The following is a 14,913-nucleotide window of genomic DNA, read 5'->3' on the forward strand; positions in this document are numbered from 1 at the left end:
AGTTCCAACCACTACATACTCCACGCTGGGATGTTGTAGCAAACCAAATCCATGATAAATTTAAAGCCTTGTCTTGAAAGGGGACATAGGTTAAGACTGCATGAATAATTCCGAAGTACCTTATATATGCTTGTTGAAACAGTAAACTCGTTTTTATGGATGAAATATAGATGTTACCTAATTAGTATCTAGGGCTGGAAAAGAGCTGGGAATTGACATCTAAGCTGGTAAGGTTTTGCCCACTTGCAGTGTCCTAATTTTTTCCTTGACTACTCACCTCTTGTGCAAATGACTCTGCTTTCTTCCGCAAGTTCTTCTCCAGCTCAAAGTTTTCATGAAGCTCTTCATATTCCTCTACTGCCAGGACAGACACTGTTTATAAGAATAAAACAAGATCAGAAGGAAAAGTGGAACAGATCAAAAGAAGAAATACTGTTTGATTTACCCAGTTAAGCTGCTATTCCCTAGTACCCTGACTGACAGCATGACCTAGTTTTATATTTCCATACACAGCCTTTTTTGCAGTATTTGTCCTAAACCTCACCACATATATGCACAATTAATAATCTTCTGAATAGTGTAACACTCCTCCTCTTCAGACTCAAAATCTCCAGTAACAGGTATCAAGTACCACACACCATATTTTGCCTCTCTTTGCCTCAAAAGAGCTTTGCTGAATCTATCAAAGATTATGTTATTCTTGAGGAATCTTTATCTGTTTACTTGGTTTGGAGATGAGGTAAGTGGTAATTTAGACAGTGGGATACACATCCCAGCACACCTGACTCTCAGTGATGCTAACTTAAAAAAGCAAATAAACACAAACCAACCACACACACACACAAAAATACCCAACAAACAACCCACATACTTAGAAAGATTTAAGATAAATTCATCGACTCTGACTGAAATGCACTGAGTACACAGCTCCAACATAGTGCCATATAAGCACAGGATGCAGGAGGTATTGAATACCTTGACAGCATAATATCATTCCATGCATACAAAAACATCTTGCTTTAATTTAACCATTCCAGGAAAACAGGCAAATGTGAAACTAGGGGTTGTTCTTTTGATAAGGCTTAGAAAAAAGAAAAAATTTCAGGAAATTTTCATCTGCCATACTATCCACCTTGAAAAGCTTCAACTGTTCTGAAGTTTGTTATTTTAAGAGCCTTTAAGTTCTGCCTTTCATAGGTTTAAGAAATGCATACACATGGAAGGGGTAAGAGAGTAAGAGATGGACACCTGGAGAAAGCCAACAGAATATGCCCTACTATATCTCAGCCAGACCCATTATTTCTCACATTCTAGGCATTCCTGCCTTTTTTTCATCATCCTCTGAACATAAAACAAGTTGCTCCCAAGACCTGTGACATTCAAAATTAGAAGCTGCATCCCAACTAAAAGGAAGACTGGTGTAATGATTTAGAAAAGCAAGAGATTAAGGTTCAAACTCCATCTCTGTGAAGGACTGTGCCCCTGCCCTAGTTTGGCACTTGTGCCACACAGGAAAAGGTTTCTCTATTCTCATGTAACACCTGTTATTTACATTGTCACATTTTCCTGGAGTTCAGAGTCTGGAACAGTGCATGAGTTGATGGAAGTGCCTGGAGCAATAAGGTTGAATGTCAGATCTGGACCACAGTCACTGTTCTGTAACCTGCTTTTTGTACTGCAGCAGAAAAGCTGCAAAGGATGTAGCAAACTCTTAGAGAAACTGCTGAGACTACACACCTCTGTTACATTTCTCCAACAGTTTTTGTTGCTTATTAACTTCGGTTGTCAAAACAGCCTTTTCTTCTTTCAACTTATTTACCTAGAAAAGTATAAAGAACACATCAAGAGCATTTAGTCAATGGCCTAAGGCACACAGCACATACATAATGCAAGCAGTATTTTGCTGTCAGTAGCTCCGTTTCCTAGGTTTGGCTTGATGCTGGGGTTTCCAGTGGGATGGAAAGCATTTTTTTACTTACAGATGTTATAACAGATGTCACAAAAGGGTTATGAACTCAACCTCCCATGGCACATTCACATGGCACATAGCTGCAAATATATGATCTTTGGAACCTTTCAGGATCAGATGCCATAGCACCTGGTTGCAAAGTTACTTGACAGTTTGCATTTTAATATAGTCAGACTCCTGTTTTGTTGGTTTTTTTTTTTCCTGGGCTCTCTTTATTGTCCAAGTGCGATCAGCTGTGTCTTTCTGAATGCAAGAGTTGCAGAGACAGGAAGAGCCACTATGTCCTGATTTGCATCAGTACATGGGTTATCCAGTTTTCAAGCAGGAATGAAACTCTGCTGGCTTGAAAAGCCGATTTGCTGGTCTAATTATCATGACATAGCACTGCCAATGGCTAAACTTAAGGATACACTCAATGAAGTAACAATAGAGATTAAACTACGTCTCCTACAAAAGTATTTCTTACACATCTGTGGGTTTAAGGAAATCCAAAAAACCTCCGCAGGCTGTGATGGGTGAGGGGATGTCAGGAAGGAGGGGTGACAATATGTAATAAGGGCATTAGAACAGATCAAACGGGTAAGGAGAAGTCATGTGCCAGCTACAGTGGCAGACTGGACTGTGACACAGAGAGTCCCTTCCAGGGACATGCCCTAAGTGATCCTTCACTGGCAGGAATGGAGATTAGACAGTATTCAATTAACTTCACAACTGAGCATTTTTAGCAAAATAAGCTACAGAAAGTACGGACTCCACGCTAACATGGTCTCACTTTCCATGGTACAATACATACTTCTTCAATTACTTCTGCAAGTTTGCACCTCAGGTTTTCCAGTTCAATGGCCAAGGTCTTCTTTTCCTCATGAGCAGATACGATTTGATCTCGCAGCTCTAAGTTTAAGGAAGGAAATGAAGAATATATTTTATTCGAAAAACAACAACAAAGGAAATGTCACAGCAACGCAAGTACGGTTGAGTATGAAACACCTGAACTACGTATCAAGCATCAGTTGTAATCAAGGAACATCCTCAATAATTTATGAACTTTGCATAAGTGTCAAGTAACAGATCTATAACTGGGCCACAGTTTCAGATTTACTCTATTGAGGTAAGCTGCTTGTTCAGTCCTGCTGTCTTTATTTGCATTTTGAATGATTCATTTCCTGCTATAACAGGGCCAATCCTGCCACCACAGAGGGTCCTCAGTCTTGCTCTTGAGACTGTCACATCACAGAGACTCTGGTATAGAAGCAGCAGAAAGCAATTTTTAAGAAGCATCCTTTAAAACAAATTAATGCACTCCAATTCTTTTTGGATCGTGAGTTCTTGTCACAAGGGAAATAAACAAAACAACAGGCAGTTAATACTTGGGAGGTTTTCACAGAAGAAATTGTCCTGAACAGCTGCCAATTTATAGTCTTTGTAACATTATGTGAACAGAGTCAGAATATAACCTTTACTGATGGAAGAGCTAATGCTTGTAATTTTCCCCTCAGAATTTTTGTTCCTTAATTATTAAAATATGAAATAAATTAAATTCACAATGGAATAAAACATTTGATTATAATCACTTCTTAACAGGAGATCAGTTTGCATACATAATATATCAAGGTTTAGGTTAACATAAAAATCACCACAAAAATCAAAATTTATTGATATATATTAGCTTTCAGTAAGTGCTCTCATTCCCCACCTGCTTCCAGTATTTCACAGCACTGCTGTTCATTGAATACCAGCCTCGAGTTGAGAAAATTGTGGCTAATCAATTGCAGATGATGATGACATGCTGGATGTCATTCTGTTTGGTCTCACGAATTGAAAATGTCCATTCTACACCAGCACCCCCCCTTCCAGATCTGGAGCCTCAGATTTATTGTCCTCTAATTAAAAGTATACACTTTCTAAAGTAAATAAAAAGACCTGTTTTCCCAGAAGATTCTTGATACACATTGTACAGATTATCCATTGCACTTGATATACATTGTCCATTTTATGGATTTGTGCTCTCTAGAGAAATTAATTGGGAAAAAAAATCTCACAGAAATTTATGGGACTTGGATTAATTCTGGTTTTACAATACATATATCAACCTCACTATGAAAAGAAAGAAAGCATATTCAAATACCACAGAGAGCCTCAGGTTTTACATCCTTATTTGTGTATCCTTACAGAAAAGTGGTGGGAGAGAAGAAATCATTCCAAGAAACATCCAAAACTTTCCCGAATGGTGAGAAGGCTAAAGGACTTAGAAGATCCCCTAAATACCACTTTTCAGGCTTTAATGAATTGTTTATCAAGGCAGAAAGCATACACAACAAAACCTTTCTTCAATACTGCTCTAATTGGACCCTGCTACTCTCCTAATGCTCCCATCTGATCTGCAGCCAGTGTAAATGTATTCTTGACACCTTTCTCCAGTAAAGGCAGGAGTTATTCCAAAATCTTATTTCCCATTGATATGGGTTGCATGGCTTGCATCACACCATTCGCTCCTTTTCCTAAATCTAGAGGATGGAAAACTGATTGTAGAAGGGTACTATGACACCTTATTTCTTTGGTGGGATTATTTCACAAGCATTTTTACAACACTCATCATTTTTCCTCAGTGATACTTTGTACCACTTCATTGCAGCTGCTGCACTGAAAAAGACAACAATTACCAAGGTCATACTGAAAGTTCAAAAAAGTTGCACTTAAACATCATTTTCTGCTCAAAAGTGAAAGCCTTTGTTTAAAGAATTAAACACTTCATCTCTCTTGTCACAAAATCCAGAATGTGGGAGTTCCCCTTTTTTAGGTACTATGACACAACAACATAGAAAATCACAATGACTTTATGACAGGGATGAGAAATAAGGCTGACTTTGGACAATGGAAATATTAACTGCCTTTCAAAAAAAGAACCAGAAATTTCTGGGGAAAAAAAAGCACAGATCTTCCATGATAGGTATTTCCATGTTCTCCAGTTTTGCTGTTTTACCCAGTACAACAGTCACTCTTTAGGCTGTTTGTTTGGTAACAGCTCTGGAACTTCATGAATGAAGTTTGTGCACGCAAAGCTACATAATGGAAACAGAAATGGAGAGTTCTGTCTGATAAGCTCTACAATAATGACATTGCTGTTGAAGGTGACTTTGTCCTCCTGCTTACCTTTTATTTTGTTAAGGGTTTTAGGAAATGTATCTTCTACTGATTCAGTAGCATTGAACTCCCTTAGCTGTGTGGATCTCATTTTTCCATTGCATTTACCTTTCTCTGCAGGCTGTGTATCCCCCACCATTTATGTTACACACTACCAGCCCACCATGTTCTTAGTAATTCCTGGGAACCATTTGATTCTGACCATTCCGAGAAACATGACTTGGAACAAGACCAGTCTCTGCTCCAAACCAACACTGCTGTTCTTCAGACAATTTCTGCCTTGCATGGTGCTGTACGATCAGCAACACTGCTCACCTTTTATTTGCTGCTGACAGTGCACAGAATTGCATGATTCTGAGGTAGCTTCTGTATCCGTGGATGATTCATCCTCATCAATGTTAATCTCTTCAGTGATAATTTCTGGGCCCAGTTTGGCCATACAAAGCATACTAATTCTTTTTAAGGTTTTATTTTCTTTGTTCAGCTGAAAGGTGAGAAGTACAAACAGTAAGAAGCTAGTTAGTCTGTCTTTAAGCTGCTGGGCAAGAAAAAAAAGTCAACTGTTTTCTGTCCTTTGTCATTAAAACATCTATCAAACAAAGAAGACAAAAGTAACGTTAGATTAAGTTCCATTCAAGATTAGAATGGTCTGAAGATGGGATGCTTGTCCACTTTTCCTCTGAGAGGCTTGAATTCAGTATCATGCTTTATCCATGCCCTTTCTTCCTCTCTAGTACTTCTGTTTAATAAATACTGTGTAGGTTTAAATCAATCAAATCAACTATCAAGCTGACTTAATGCTACACAGCTTTGTGACAGCTGCTTCAGCTCCTCACCTTTAAACATGTACCAGGCGTCCCCCAACTGAATGACCTGAAGAAGAGTTTGTGTCCTTGAAAACTCATCTGGTTTTCCAAGTTGGATCAACTGGTTAAATAAAAATTCTTACTTTCTCCTGTGCCCTATTTTCCTTATAAACTACAAATACTGTCATTACTACATTCCTAGTCACAACAGAATTATCTCAAAATTCTTTTGATTTATTATTGTAGAGTCAGTATATGTAAGATGAGAGCCATCTCATGAACCAATTCTTCATGGCTCAGACCACAAGTCAGATACCACTTTGAGCTGGATGCTTAAACACATGACTGGCTGGTGGACGGTACAGAAGAGACTCTACAAGGCATCTCTGTCTTGATCAAGAAAAACTGAACAGGAGTCACTGCAAATGTTTAATTCTCATCATTTCTTTCACTGTCCTGCATCCAGACACCCCACAGCAGCAGCTGTGAGTGCAGCACAGCTCCAGGGGTGTTCAGGTAAATCCCAGGGTGACTGCCAAGTATTCCCTGTGCTCAGGTTTAAGAATGAGACTCAATTTTTTTACTAATGACACACCAGATGCCAAAGTCAACACGGACTTCAGATGTCCAATATGTATCTTCAAAGAAAACATACACTGTACAGTTAATCTGATCTTGAAATTTACCTAAGCAATCTTTGTTTCCCCTTATTCTCAGCCCTCCAACTATGGGAGATTTATTCAAGAATTGCTTTTCTCGATCCCAAAGAATGAAAGTGAGCAAGAGAGGAGAGTGGTGTGAGAACCCTGCATGGTGCAGCCAGCTCACAGACAAACAGCCCCACGGAGCAAGGAGAGTCTTTGAACTGCCCTTGTACGTGCATTACAGGGAAAGTGCAGAGAAGAAGACAAGTTGCATAAATGTGTTCATTTTCTTACTTATATGCTGATTGTCTATCTTATGAATTCTAATATAGTGTCATTATGCAAACAATTAAGTAAATACCTCCAGAAAGTACATTGCTAATGCATCTAAATTAAAGTGATTTCTTGCTGGTGTGATTTTTACCATATCTAAGGATGTACTTTGGGCAGGGAATGGGGAGGGAGGGAAAAAAAAAAAAAGGAAAAAAAAAAAGGCAGTCAGCATTGCTAATGAAATTTGGTTCAAAATTGCTGTAATCCATTTTCTGATGAAGTGGCTCAGATGCATTTTACACAACCAAAAATATATAAGAGAGATAAAAACATTCTTTAATAATAATGCACTTCTGATGAGATGGAATATAGAAAATTACACACTTGCTAAATTCATCAGACTAGACGCAATCAACAGAGCAGTGGAGGTCACCTTTCCCCTGCCCTTGCTTTGCTTTCATAAACAATCACCTGAAATGTAATGCAGTGGTTGACTTTTTCCATTTGATTTAGACACTGAAATGCTCATTATTGTTTTCACACAGAGGAGTTCTAAAACTTATTTTCCATTTAACCTAAATGCATATGAAAACTAGAGATCAGGATGCTGGTCTATGAAAATAGAAACATTAAAATGGGTATTTTTTTTCTTTAATGGCAGGAATGGTATTTTGCACCTCGCCATCTGGCTATTAGTTTTTTGCCACTTCCAAACTCTTTCACAGCTCCACAAGATTATACAGAAAAATATAAGGGTCATGCATACAATCTCAAGCTTTAAATAAATAAATAGATAAACAGGTAAATAAACAGATCAGAAAAAACAGCATCACCATAATTCTCCTCACCTTAGAAGCCAAAGCCTCAGCACTTTCACGGCATGTCTTCTCAATTTCAAGATGGTTCTGAATACAGTTCACTTCCTCAATAACCATGTGAGAAACTAAGGGAAGAGTTCAAAATTAGTCAGTATTTTCCCGAGACTGACACATTCTTCCCAAGAGCAGAAATAGAGTATCTTTTTTTGCTAACTTTCATTGTAAGCATTTCAAAAGCAAGAAGTACATACTTAGATCATCTCCATAGACAGGAACTGTTCTGAGCATTGAATATTTGGGCTGTTCCTTCAAGCAATTCTCTCAAACCACGTTTGCAGCATCAGAGGGGAAATTGTAGAACTGAGCATAAACTTATGAAGCAGAAGATCAACAGGAATTCATTCAGACCATTCTCATTCAGCATCTTTATTTCACTACTTGAAGAATCAGAATGACACCTTTAGGATAATCCCTTAAGATTGCCATCATGACATTTTCAGAAGACTGGAGCCTCTGTCTTTTCAAACAGCAAGATTAACTCAGATGTATTCCAAAGTTTCTTTTCACTTTCTGCTCTGTTTCTTATTGGGAGTCTCTCCGTGATTGAGCAGGCCCTAAAATGAGCACCAGTCTCACCTACCTTCACTGTTCACAACACAGATTCCAACACATTCTCAAAATCTTCCCTGAGGCTAGAGCCAAGACTGGGCTGTCTGACTGCAGCTGGAATGCACAACTGTACATTTGAGGTCACAGCTGGAGGAGCAAGAGACACATCTGTCCTCTGCACTTAGAGAATCCCTATTACAATTGTGGGTACACATCACTCTGTCAAAGACAGGCAAAAGAGTGAACAAAAAGTTCTGTAGCAGATCTTGTTTCGTAACATAGGAGACCAATGTGAATGAGAAAGAATTTTAAAGTACAGATAGATACATTCTGCAATTGCTTGCAGTTCCACTCAGCCCCCAGCAGTACCTGTGTACTTAAGTAGTGTTCAAAGTCTAAGGGAGAGGTTTAAGGCTGCACAGGGGAGCTAAGCAGAATACCCAAGAATAGTTTTCCATTACTCAGGCTCACTGATGCAATTCCCCTTGGCTCCTGGCACCATCATCCAATCCTAAACAGCAGCCTGGACCCTAATTCTGTAAGTCATTGCATGGCACAAATTCTTTCTCAGCCCAGTGTCAGGATTTCAATGCACAGAAATGCACTTGCAGCTGAACAACACTTTGGAGCAGGAACAAGGCTGGAAAGTAGAGTGTAAATACAGAGGACTTTTTTCTAGTATTTCCTTTCCTTTTCATCAAGATAAGCTTTAAATCCTAGGGATTTTACTCCACTGGGTAGAAAATCCCCCTTGCCCTCTTCCAAGAGTTTTGACCTAAGACTGAAGACAGATATTTAAGCCCTCTTTGATATATAGAGGTCATCTTAATGACTACAAACAAGACTTCATGATAGGAAAAAGAAGGCCATTAACAAATGTTATTTATGCAGCTTTATACTTAATAGCAACTGAAGTTTATATTATTAAAGTATTATTGGTACCAGAGGAAACTAGAAACACATTGGTTTGCTGAGCAGCTGCACAAAAGACACAAGCTCTACAAAAAAGAAAAGGCAGGGCAGTGGACTGGTAAATCTTGGTCTAGAAACTATATTCACATGAAGTATTCTACCAGCAGAGCAAACAGACCTCTTTCTTTGATTGTTTTTTTATTTCCATTTCTCCTGACTATGGAGACAAATGTGTCATACCAGCTGCTACATCTAATTTGAGAGAGGAAAAGTCTCAGGTAGTACATCTCCCTTTCTCTTCTGTTTTTATTCTACTGATCCCTGGGAGCTTTGAGCAGTGAGATGCTTTGGGCTGAATGAGGGAGCAGTGGAGATACAGAGCTGCTCCCACTTTACAGACAGGAATCCAAGGGCCTCAAGCAAGGCTAAAGTTAGGAAACAAGGATTGGGCTCTCATGGCAGAACCAGGGATTACTCTTGGTTCATTTAAACTTAATTAACCTGCAATTATGATTAACTCAGGGGAAAAAAGTCTTTCCAAATTAAATACAAAAAATATATTATTTCCTAAGTCTGTCCAAAGTTCTTATTATGTTAATATTAATATTCATAAAGAAGCACTAAGTGGCCTGAAACATCTCTAACCTTGACAGTTTTTTTCAGGGGTAATAATAATCCGCAGCAAATGCAGGCCAACCAAAAACCACTTAACTAATTAGTAGTTGCAGTCACCGAGAAAACATGAATCAACACTGTTATTACAAGTGGCACATTTGAGTGGCATCTAATTATGACTTGATGAGCACGATACTTGCATTATCAACATTACTACTGCATCCCATCAGGGACTAAAAGCCGCTGATGGCATTGACTGCGAGAAACTCCCCCTCAATGGTACTGCAGCACCCAACAATCTCCTTGGCAGGGGCACCCTCACTAAATGACATGTTAAGCATAATTACTGGTAGACATTGTAAATAAACAGGATTGGAAGTGAAAATTGTACCAAGTGCATAAGACACAATCTGACACATTGGAAGTGGCAGCCTTAATTGAGAGTTTCTTTGACTGCTCAAGATCATTTCAACTGCATTTCTCAGAGGACAGTGATTATAACTGTGGAGACAGACGGCATAATGGTATCAGCACTGCTGACAGAGCAGTGAATTAAATTGTATCTGCTGTTGTGTGAAAGCCTTGATGAGAGGTACAGATCCTTAGTGGTCTTATCATTATAACACAATGGTCATGTTGTCATCAACCTTGCTGGCTCCAATTGAAAAGAAATGATTGTGTGTTGAAGCTTTCCCCCCCACCACCACCTTCTATCTCTTGTGCTCAATAGAACCAATTTTCAGAGAGCTATGAAATCACGCAATAGGGCCTAAAATGCAGCTGCTTGGCATACAAACGGGGCCCCATTAAACTGGAATCACACACAATATGTGTTTATGCCAGGAGAACAAATAGAAGCTGAGTACAGGCCAAGTTTATTCACAGACACAAAGCCAATGTAGCTCTTCATCAATATAATTGCCTTTTATATTGTCGTTTAAATAATGGGCTCTATTATTGCTTTAAAATCCTAATATTCCTGGCATTTTATCACTATGTTTAAAAGGTATGTCCTTTAAAAATGTGAAAGGAAGATAAAAGAAACCTATAAAATCTTACAACATCAAATATTACCTCAAATTTTAAGTCTTAACTACTTGACATTTTCTGCCACACTCCAGTATTCCTCATATCATAACAAAAACAAAACAGGCAGCCGTTTTTCCAGGGGAATTATACTTCTTAGAGAACATTCTTGCTTCACAGAACCATTACCTAAGATCATTCAAGGCAGCAGACAATTCCTGTTGATTTCAGATTATCTTCCATAATTGTACACACGAACTATTATAAAACAGAAGTGAGCAAATTCCTCTATTAACACAGTCACACAAAAGTGCAGACCATGTGATTTCCTTCTCCTGCATTAACTTCACCCACATTTCAGATGCTTCACCGTGCAGTTCACTGTACTGGCACAAACCAGACATAACAGACCACAATCCCATTGTAATTGTCTCTTCTAAGAAGCTATTCCACTAGGATACTTCCACTCCCATTAGATGTGCTTTGTTGCTTCCCAGACACCATACGGTTTCAATAGAACCATTACCATAAAAGTGTAAAACTGAATATTGACATTCTCACAGCCCAGACGAGAAAGAACTTGCTCTGAAAATTACCATGGGAGAGCAGTTTGTCCTAAAAACCTTTCCTGGTGTGTCTATGCTTAAAGAAGTATTACTCCTTCATGAAAAAATTTGCCATTATTATTATTATTAAGAATCTCAGCAACAGCATCAAATCCCACTCACTTCAAGCATGCATCATTCCAAAAGTCACTTGCAGAATCCAGGTGAGATAGAGCCACATTTGTACCAATGTATTTTCACTACTTTGCACCTTGACAATGACTACCTGTGCCAGAGAGTACAAATGCTGTAACAGCATTTATTCTGACTGTGGGCAAATTCTCAGTGGATCAGCTCCTTAAATTCAGCTTTTAAGAAGAGACAGCAAGTGGACCTGAATCTCAGTATTCTTAACACTGCTGTAGAGTGTGCAGAACTATGTTCATAATGGTCTACATCAAGAAAATCCCACTGACATTATCAGCTTACTTTTCTGAAACTCCTCCAGCTTTTTGACAGCCTCATCTCGTTCTTGCTTGATTTTGTCACACTGTAAGATAAGAGAAAATTGAAATGAAACATTGATCCCAGTTATTTAATTAGCAGTCAGTCACAACATGCAAAATCAACCAAGATCAATTGCAGCACAATAATGCACAGAAGCCTATCAAAGCATTTCTTTTTCCTTTCAGCCATCTAAGATCAATGGAAATTATGCATAAAAAATTCATTACTCAGAGTATTTCGTAGACAAACTGACATACTGTACTTGATTTAGGTTCTGATTCAGAGCTACTCTGAAAATATTTTAAAGAGACACATTATCCAAAACTGATATTAACAGTTTTCCATGTTATACCAACAGTAGAAGCAATACTTAGCATGTCAAAAATTGGCTTTAAATCTAGTTTCTTTAACACAAATAGACTCAGAAAATTCTGAGGCCTACATTTCTATACCCACCATATGCAAGGAAAACCTTAAAGTCAATCATCAGGGACATGCTGTTTAATTTCACTACATCATGAGCAAAGTTTCAGCTTTTTAGAGAGAAAGGCACTCATTTTCACGGTTTAAGGAGTTCCCATCACCACAGTTTTATGAATTTTGTGGTTATTGCTAACATTACATAGGCCTGGAATTACTGATCTTATGATGGAACCGTTTCTTCAAAGAGAAAGAATAAAACAGATGTTAAATAGAGTTTTCTAAGACAACTCATTCTGTAAGCAAATGAAAGAACTCAAAGAAATGAGTAAAATTCACAAGAGACACAGTCAGTGATTAACCACAGTGTGAAAAACACATGACCCAGGGGGAAGTATGACTGGCACACAAGGTGCCTTACACACACATCCTTCCTCACATGTGGCTGGGCATGTTTACAGCAATAAATCAACCTAAGACCATGAGTTAACTTCTGGAAGAGGTCTCTGTGACTGAGCTCCTTACAGTGCAACTCCAATTACAAGGATGCTGGCCACTGGAACAAAACTGGGTTAAAAAAAAAAATGCAAAAAAAACCCAACTCTGAAATGATTTTGCTCGATTTTGAGTTTTTCCACATGAGGAGCCACTTTGAGTTAGCTGGGAAAGGAGCCTGCTGTTAAGAACAAGGAGGGGGGAGAGTCTGATTCAAAGGCAGCCAAATTCAAGAGAACTCTTCTATCAGCTACAGAGGACGTTGGATGAGACCCAAAGAAGGATCTGCTCTCAGGCAAGGCAAGGATGCCACTGGTGTTAGCACAGGGAAAGCTCATCTGTGGGACCAAAAGGAGCTGCACTCAACAAGCAGTGTCTCTTCTCATGGCACTGGGGTGATGAGGCTTCAAGGGACAGGGGCTGAGTAGGGGGACAGGTCAGTCACCAGCTGCTGTAAGACTGAGAAACAAGGCAGAGCTGCAGAAGGAGCAAAGATGTGCTGAGCAAGCAGCACAGGACGAGGACTCATTGCTCTCTGGGGCCCTGTTAATAAAGAACCTGTTAGGAGAATCTTGCAGAAGAGAGCTGTGCATGAAATCTGTGCATCAATCTTGCTGCTTGCTGCCCTCCCTCCGTTTCCTCAGCAAAAATCTGTGTTACCTTTGTGGCAGAAGTGCAGTCTAAGAGCAGAAGGCAGTGAAAGATGCAGAAGGAGGTTCTGGCTGTTCTGCAGAGGACAGTTCTGCCGAAGAAGGGGAACTGGTGTGAGCTGCTGCCTCCTCAGATTTCCCAAGGAAGACACTGGAGCCACACTGGCATGCTTCACCCACGGCTTTTTCTGCACGCTGCAAGCTTTCAGCCCACTGCACATTAAGTGAGCAAACGCCTTTAGTGCTCAGTTTAAAAACCAGGAACATTAGCATTTTTTACGGATCTCATCTGTTGCTTGCAGAAGCCAACAACGCTCCTACTGATGGAAACCTTGATGTACAGGACATAGCACACTCCCTTATCCCAACGACAGGAAAAACTCCTTTAAAAATCCTCCAGGCAGCAGGCTGCAAGGCAAAGCAGCTTTCCCTGTGCAGTGAAAGGGGAAGTTAAATGACCTATTCCACTTCACCTCGAGTGCTATTTGCAGAGAGAGCTCCATTTGGACCACGGCAAGCTGACTATTCTCCTCATAACTGCGACATTTCTCTGCACAATCAGGGTCTCTAGGCTTGGGTCTCTGCAGAGCAATTCCTGCTCCCAGTTGCAGTTTTCTCAATACCTTCCTTTTGCAGCTACTGTGCTTCAGAATGAAAGAGGAGGAAGAAAAGGAGAGCGGGAGATTGCTGCCCTTGCTGAAATGATCAATGGAAAGCACTTTGCCTTGTGTCTTGCAATCAGAGCCATGCAAGCAGAGCTGTTACAGGTCCTTCCAAAAAATTCCCCAGCTTATCTTCTAAGAATCAGAAAAATCTGAGATTTTCTTTAACCATTTAAACTGTTTCAAATTTAAAATTTACACAAAAATAAAAAGCCTATCAACTATGTTTCATAATAAAAAATACTGTCACCCTTTAAAATAAATTGACTTACCTTTAAAACTGAAAAGTTTAAAAATCAAAATTTAGAGTCTGAGTTGCTCCACAATAAAATGCTCATAAAATGCTCCACAGAAGTCTTAAAAGTTCACAACCATCTCACTTTTCAGAAAAGCAATTTGAGGCATACACAATACAATAATTAATGGACAAAAGTATCACTATTCCTAAACAGTAAAAGGCAAATAGCGTAACTTTACTATAAAATCTACTGTTCACTTTCCACATTTAACACATGCAACTGCTAAAGAGAAACAGTTTCCATGTATTTACTAAGCTTCCCCTTTTCTGTGTTAAGGGACAGCTCCAAACTAAATGTACCCTTGAATAAAAATTTAAAAGTTTGTAGCTCCTGGATTGCCAGTCAATTTCCTGTTTTTAACTTAATTAAGTGTTCCAGCTTCTCTGCAAAGTAAAATCAGCACTTATTCTATTTTATTTAATATATCTAGCATTAGTAATCTAATATTTATACCACCATTATCTCACTTCTAAAAACCCCAAAAACATAAACAGACAATACTGCAGTCCTGAATTTGCTACA

The 14,913-nt window shown here is 39.0% G+C and overlaps 1 protein-coding gene across 2 annotated transcripts in view; it reads right to left on the reverse strand.

Moving 5' to 3' along the window:
- Positions 1–14,913, reverse strand: part of SHTN1 (shootin 1) — a 54,065-nt gene that overhangs the window by 28,895 nt on the left and 10,257 nt on the right. For both annotated transcript variants that reach the window (XM_088169378.1, XM_014872552.2), the window contains exons 3-8: positions 11,848–11,908; positions 7,682–7,776; positions 5,426–5,594; positions 2,763–2,860; positions 1,738–1,819; positions 278–372 (exon numbers count right to left, since the gene is read on the reverse strand). In XM_088169378.1, the coding sequence (XP_088025504.1) occupies positions 278–372; positions 1,738–1,819; positions 2,763–2,860; positions 5,426–5,594; positions 7,682–7,776; positions 11,848–11,908 (600 nt within the window). The remainder of the gene's footprint in view (positions 1–277; positions 373–1,737; positions 1,820–2,762; positions 2,861–5,425; positions 5,595–7,681; positions 7,777–11,847; positions 11,909–14,913) is intronic.

Source organism: Sturnus vulgaris, chromosome 8 (genome assembly GCF_052056855.1).
Source record: "Sturnus vulgaris isolate bStuVul1 chromosome 8, bStuVul1.hap1, whole genome shotgun sequence".
NCBI classification, from domain to species: Eukaryota; Metazoa; Chordata; class Aves; order Passeriformes; family Sturnidae; genus Sturnus; species Sturnus vulgaris.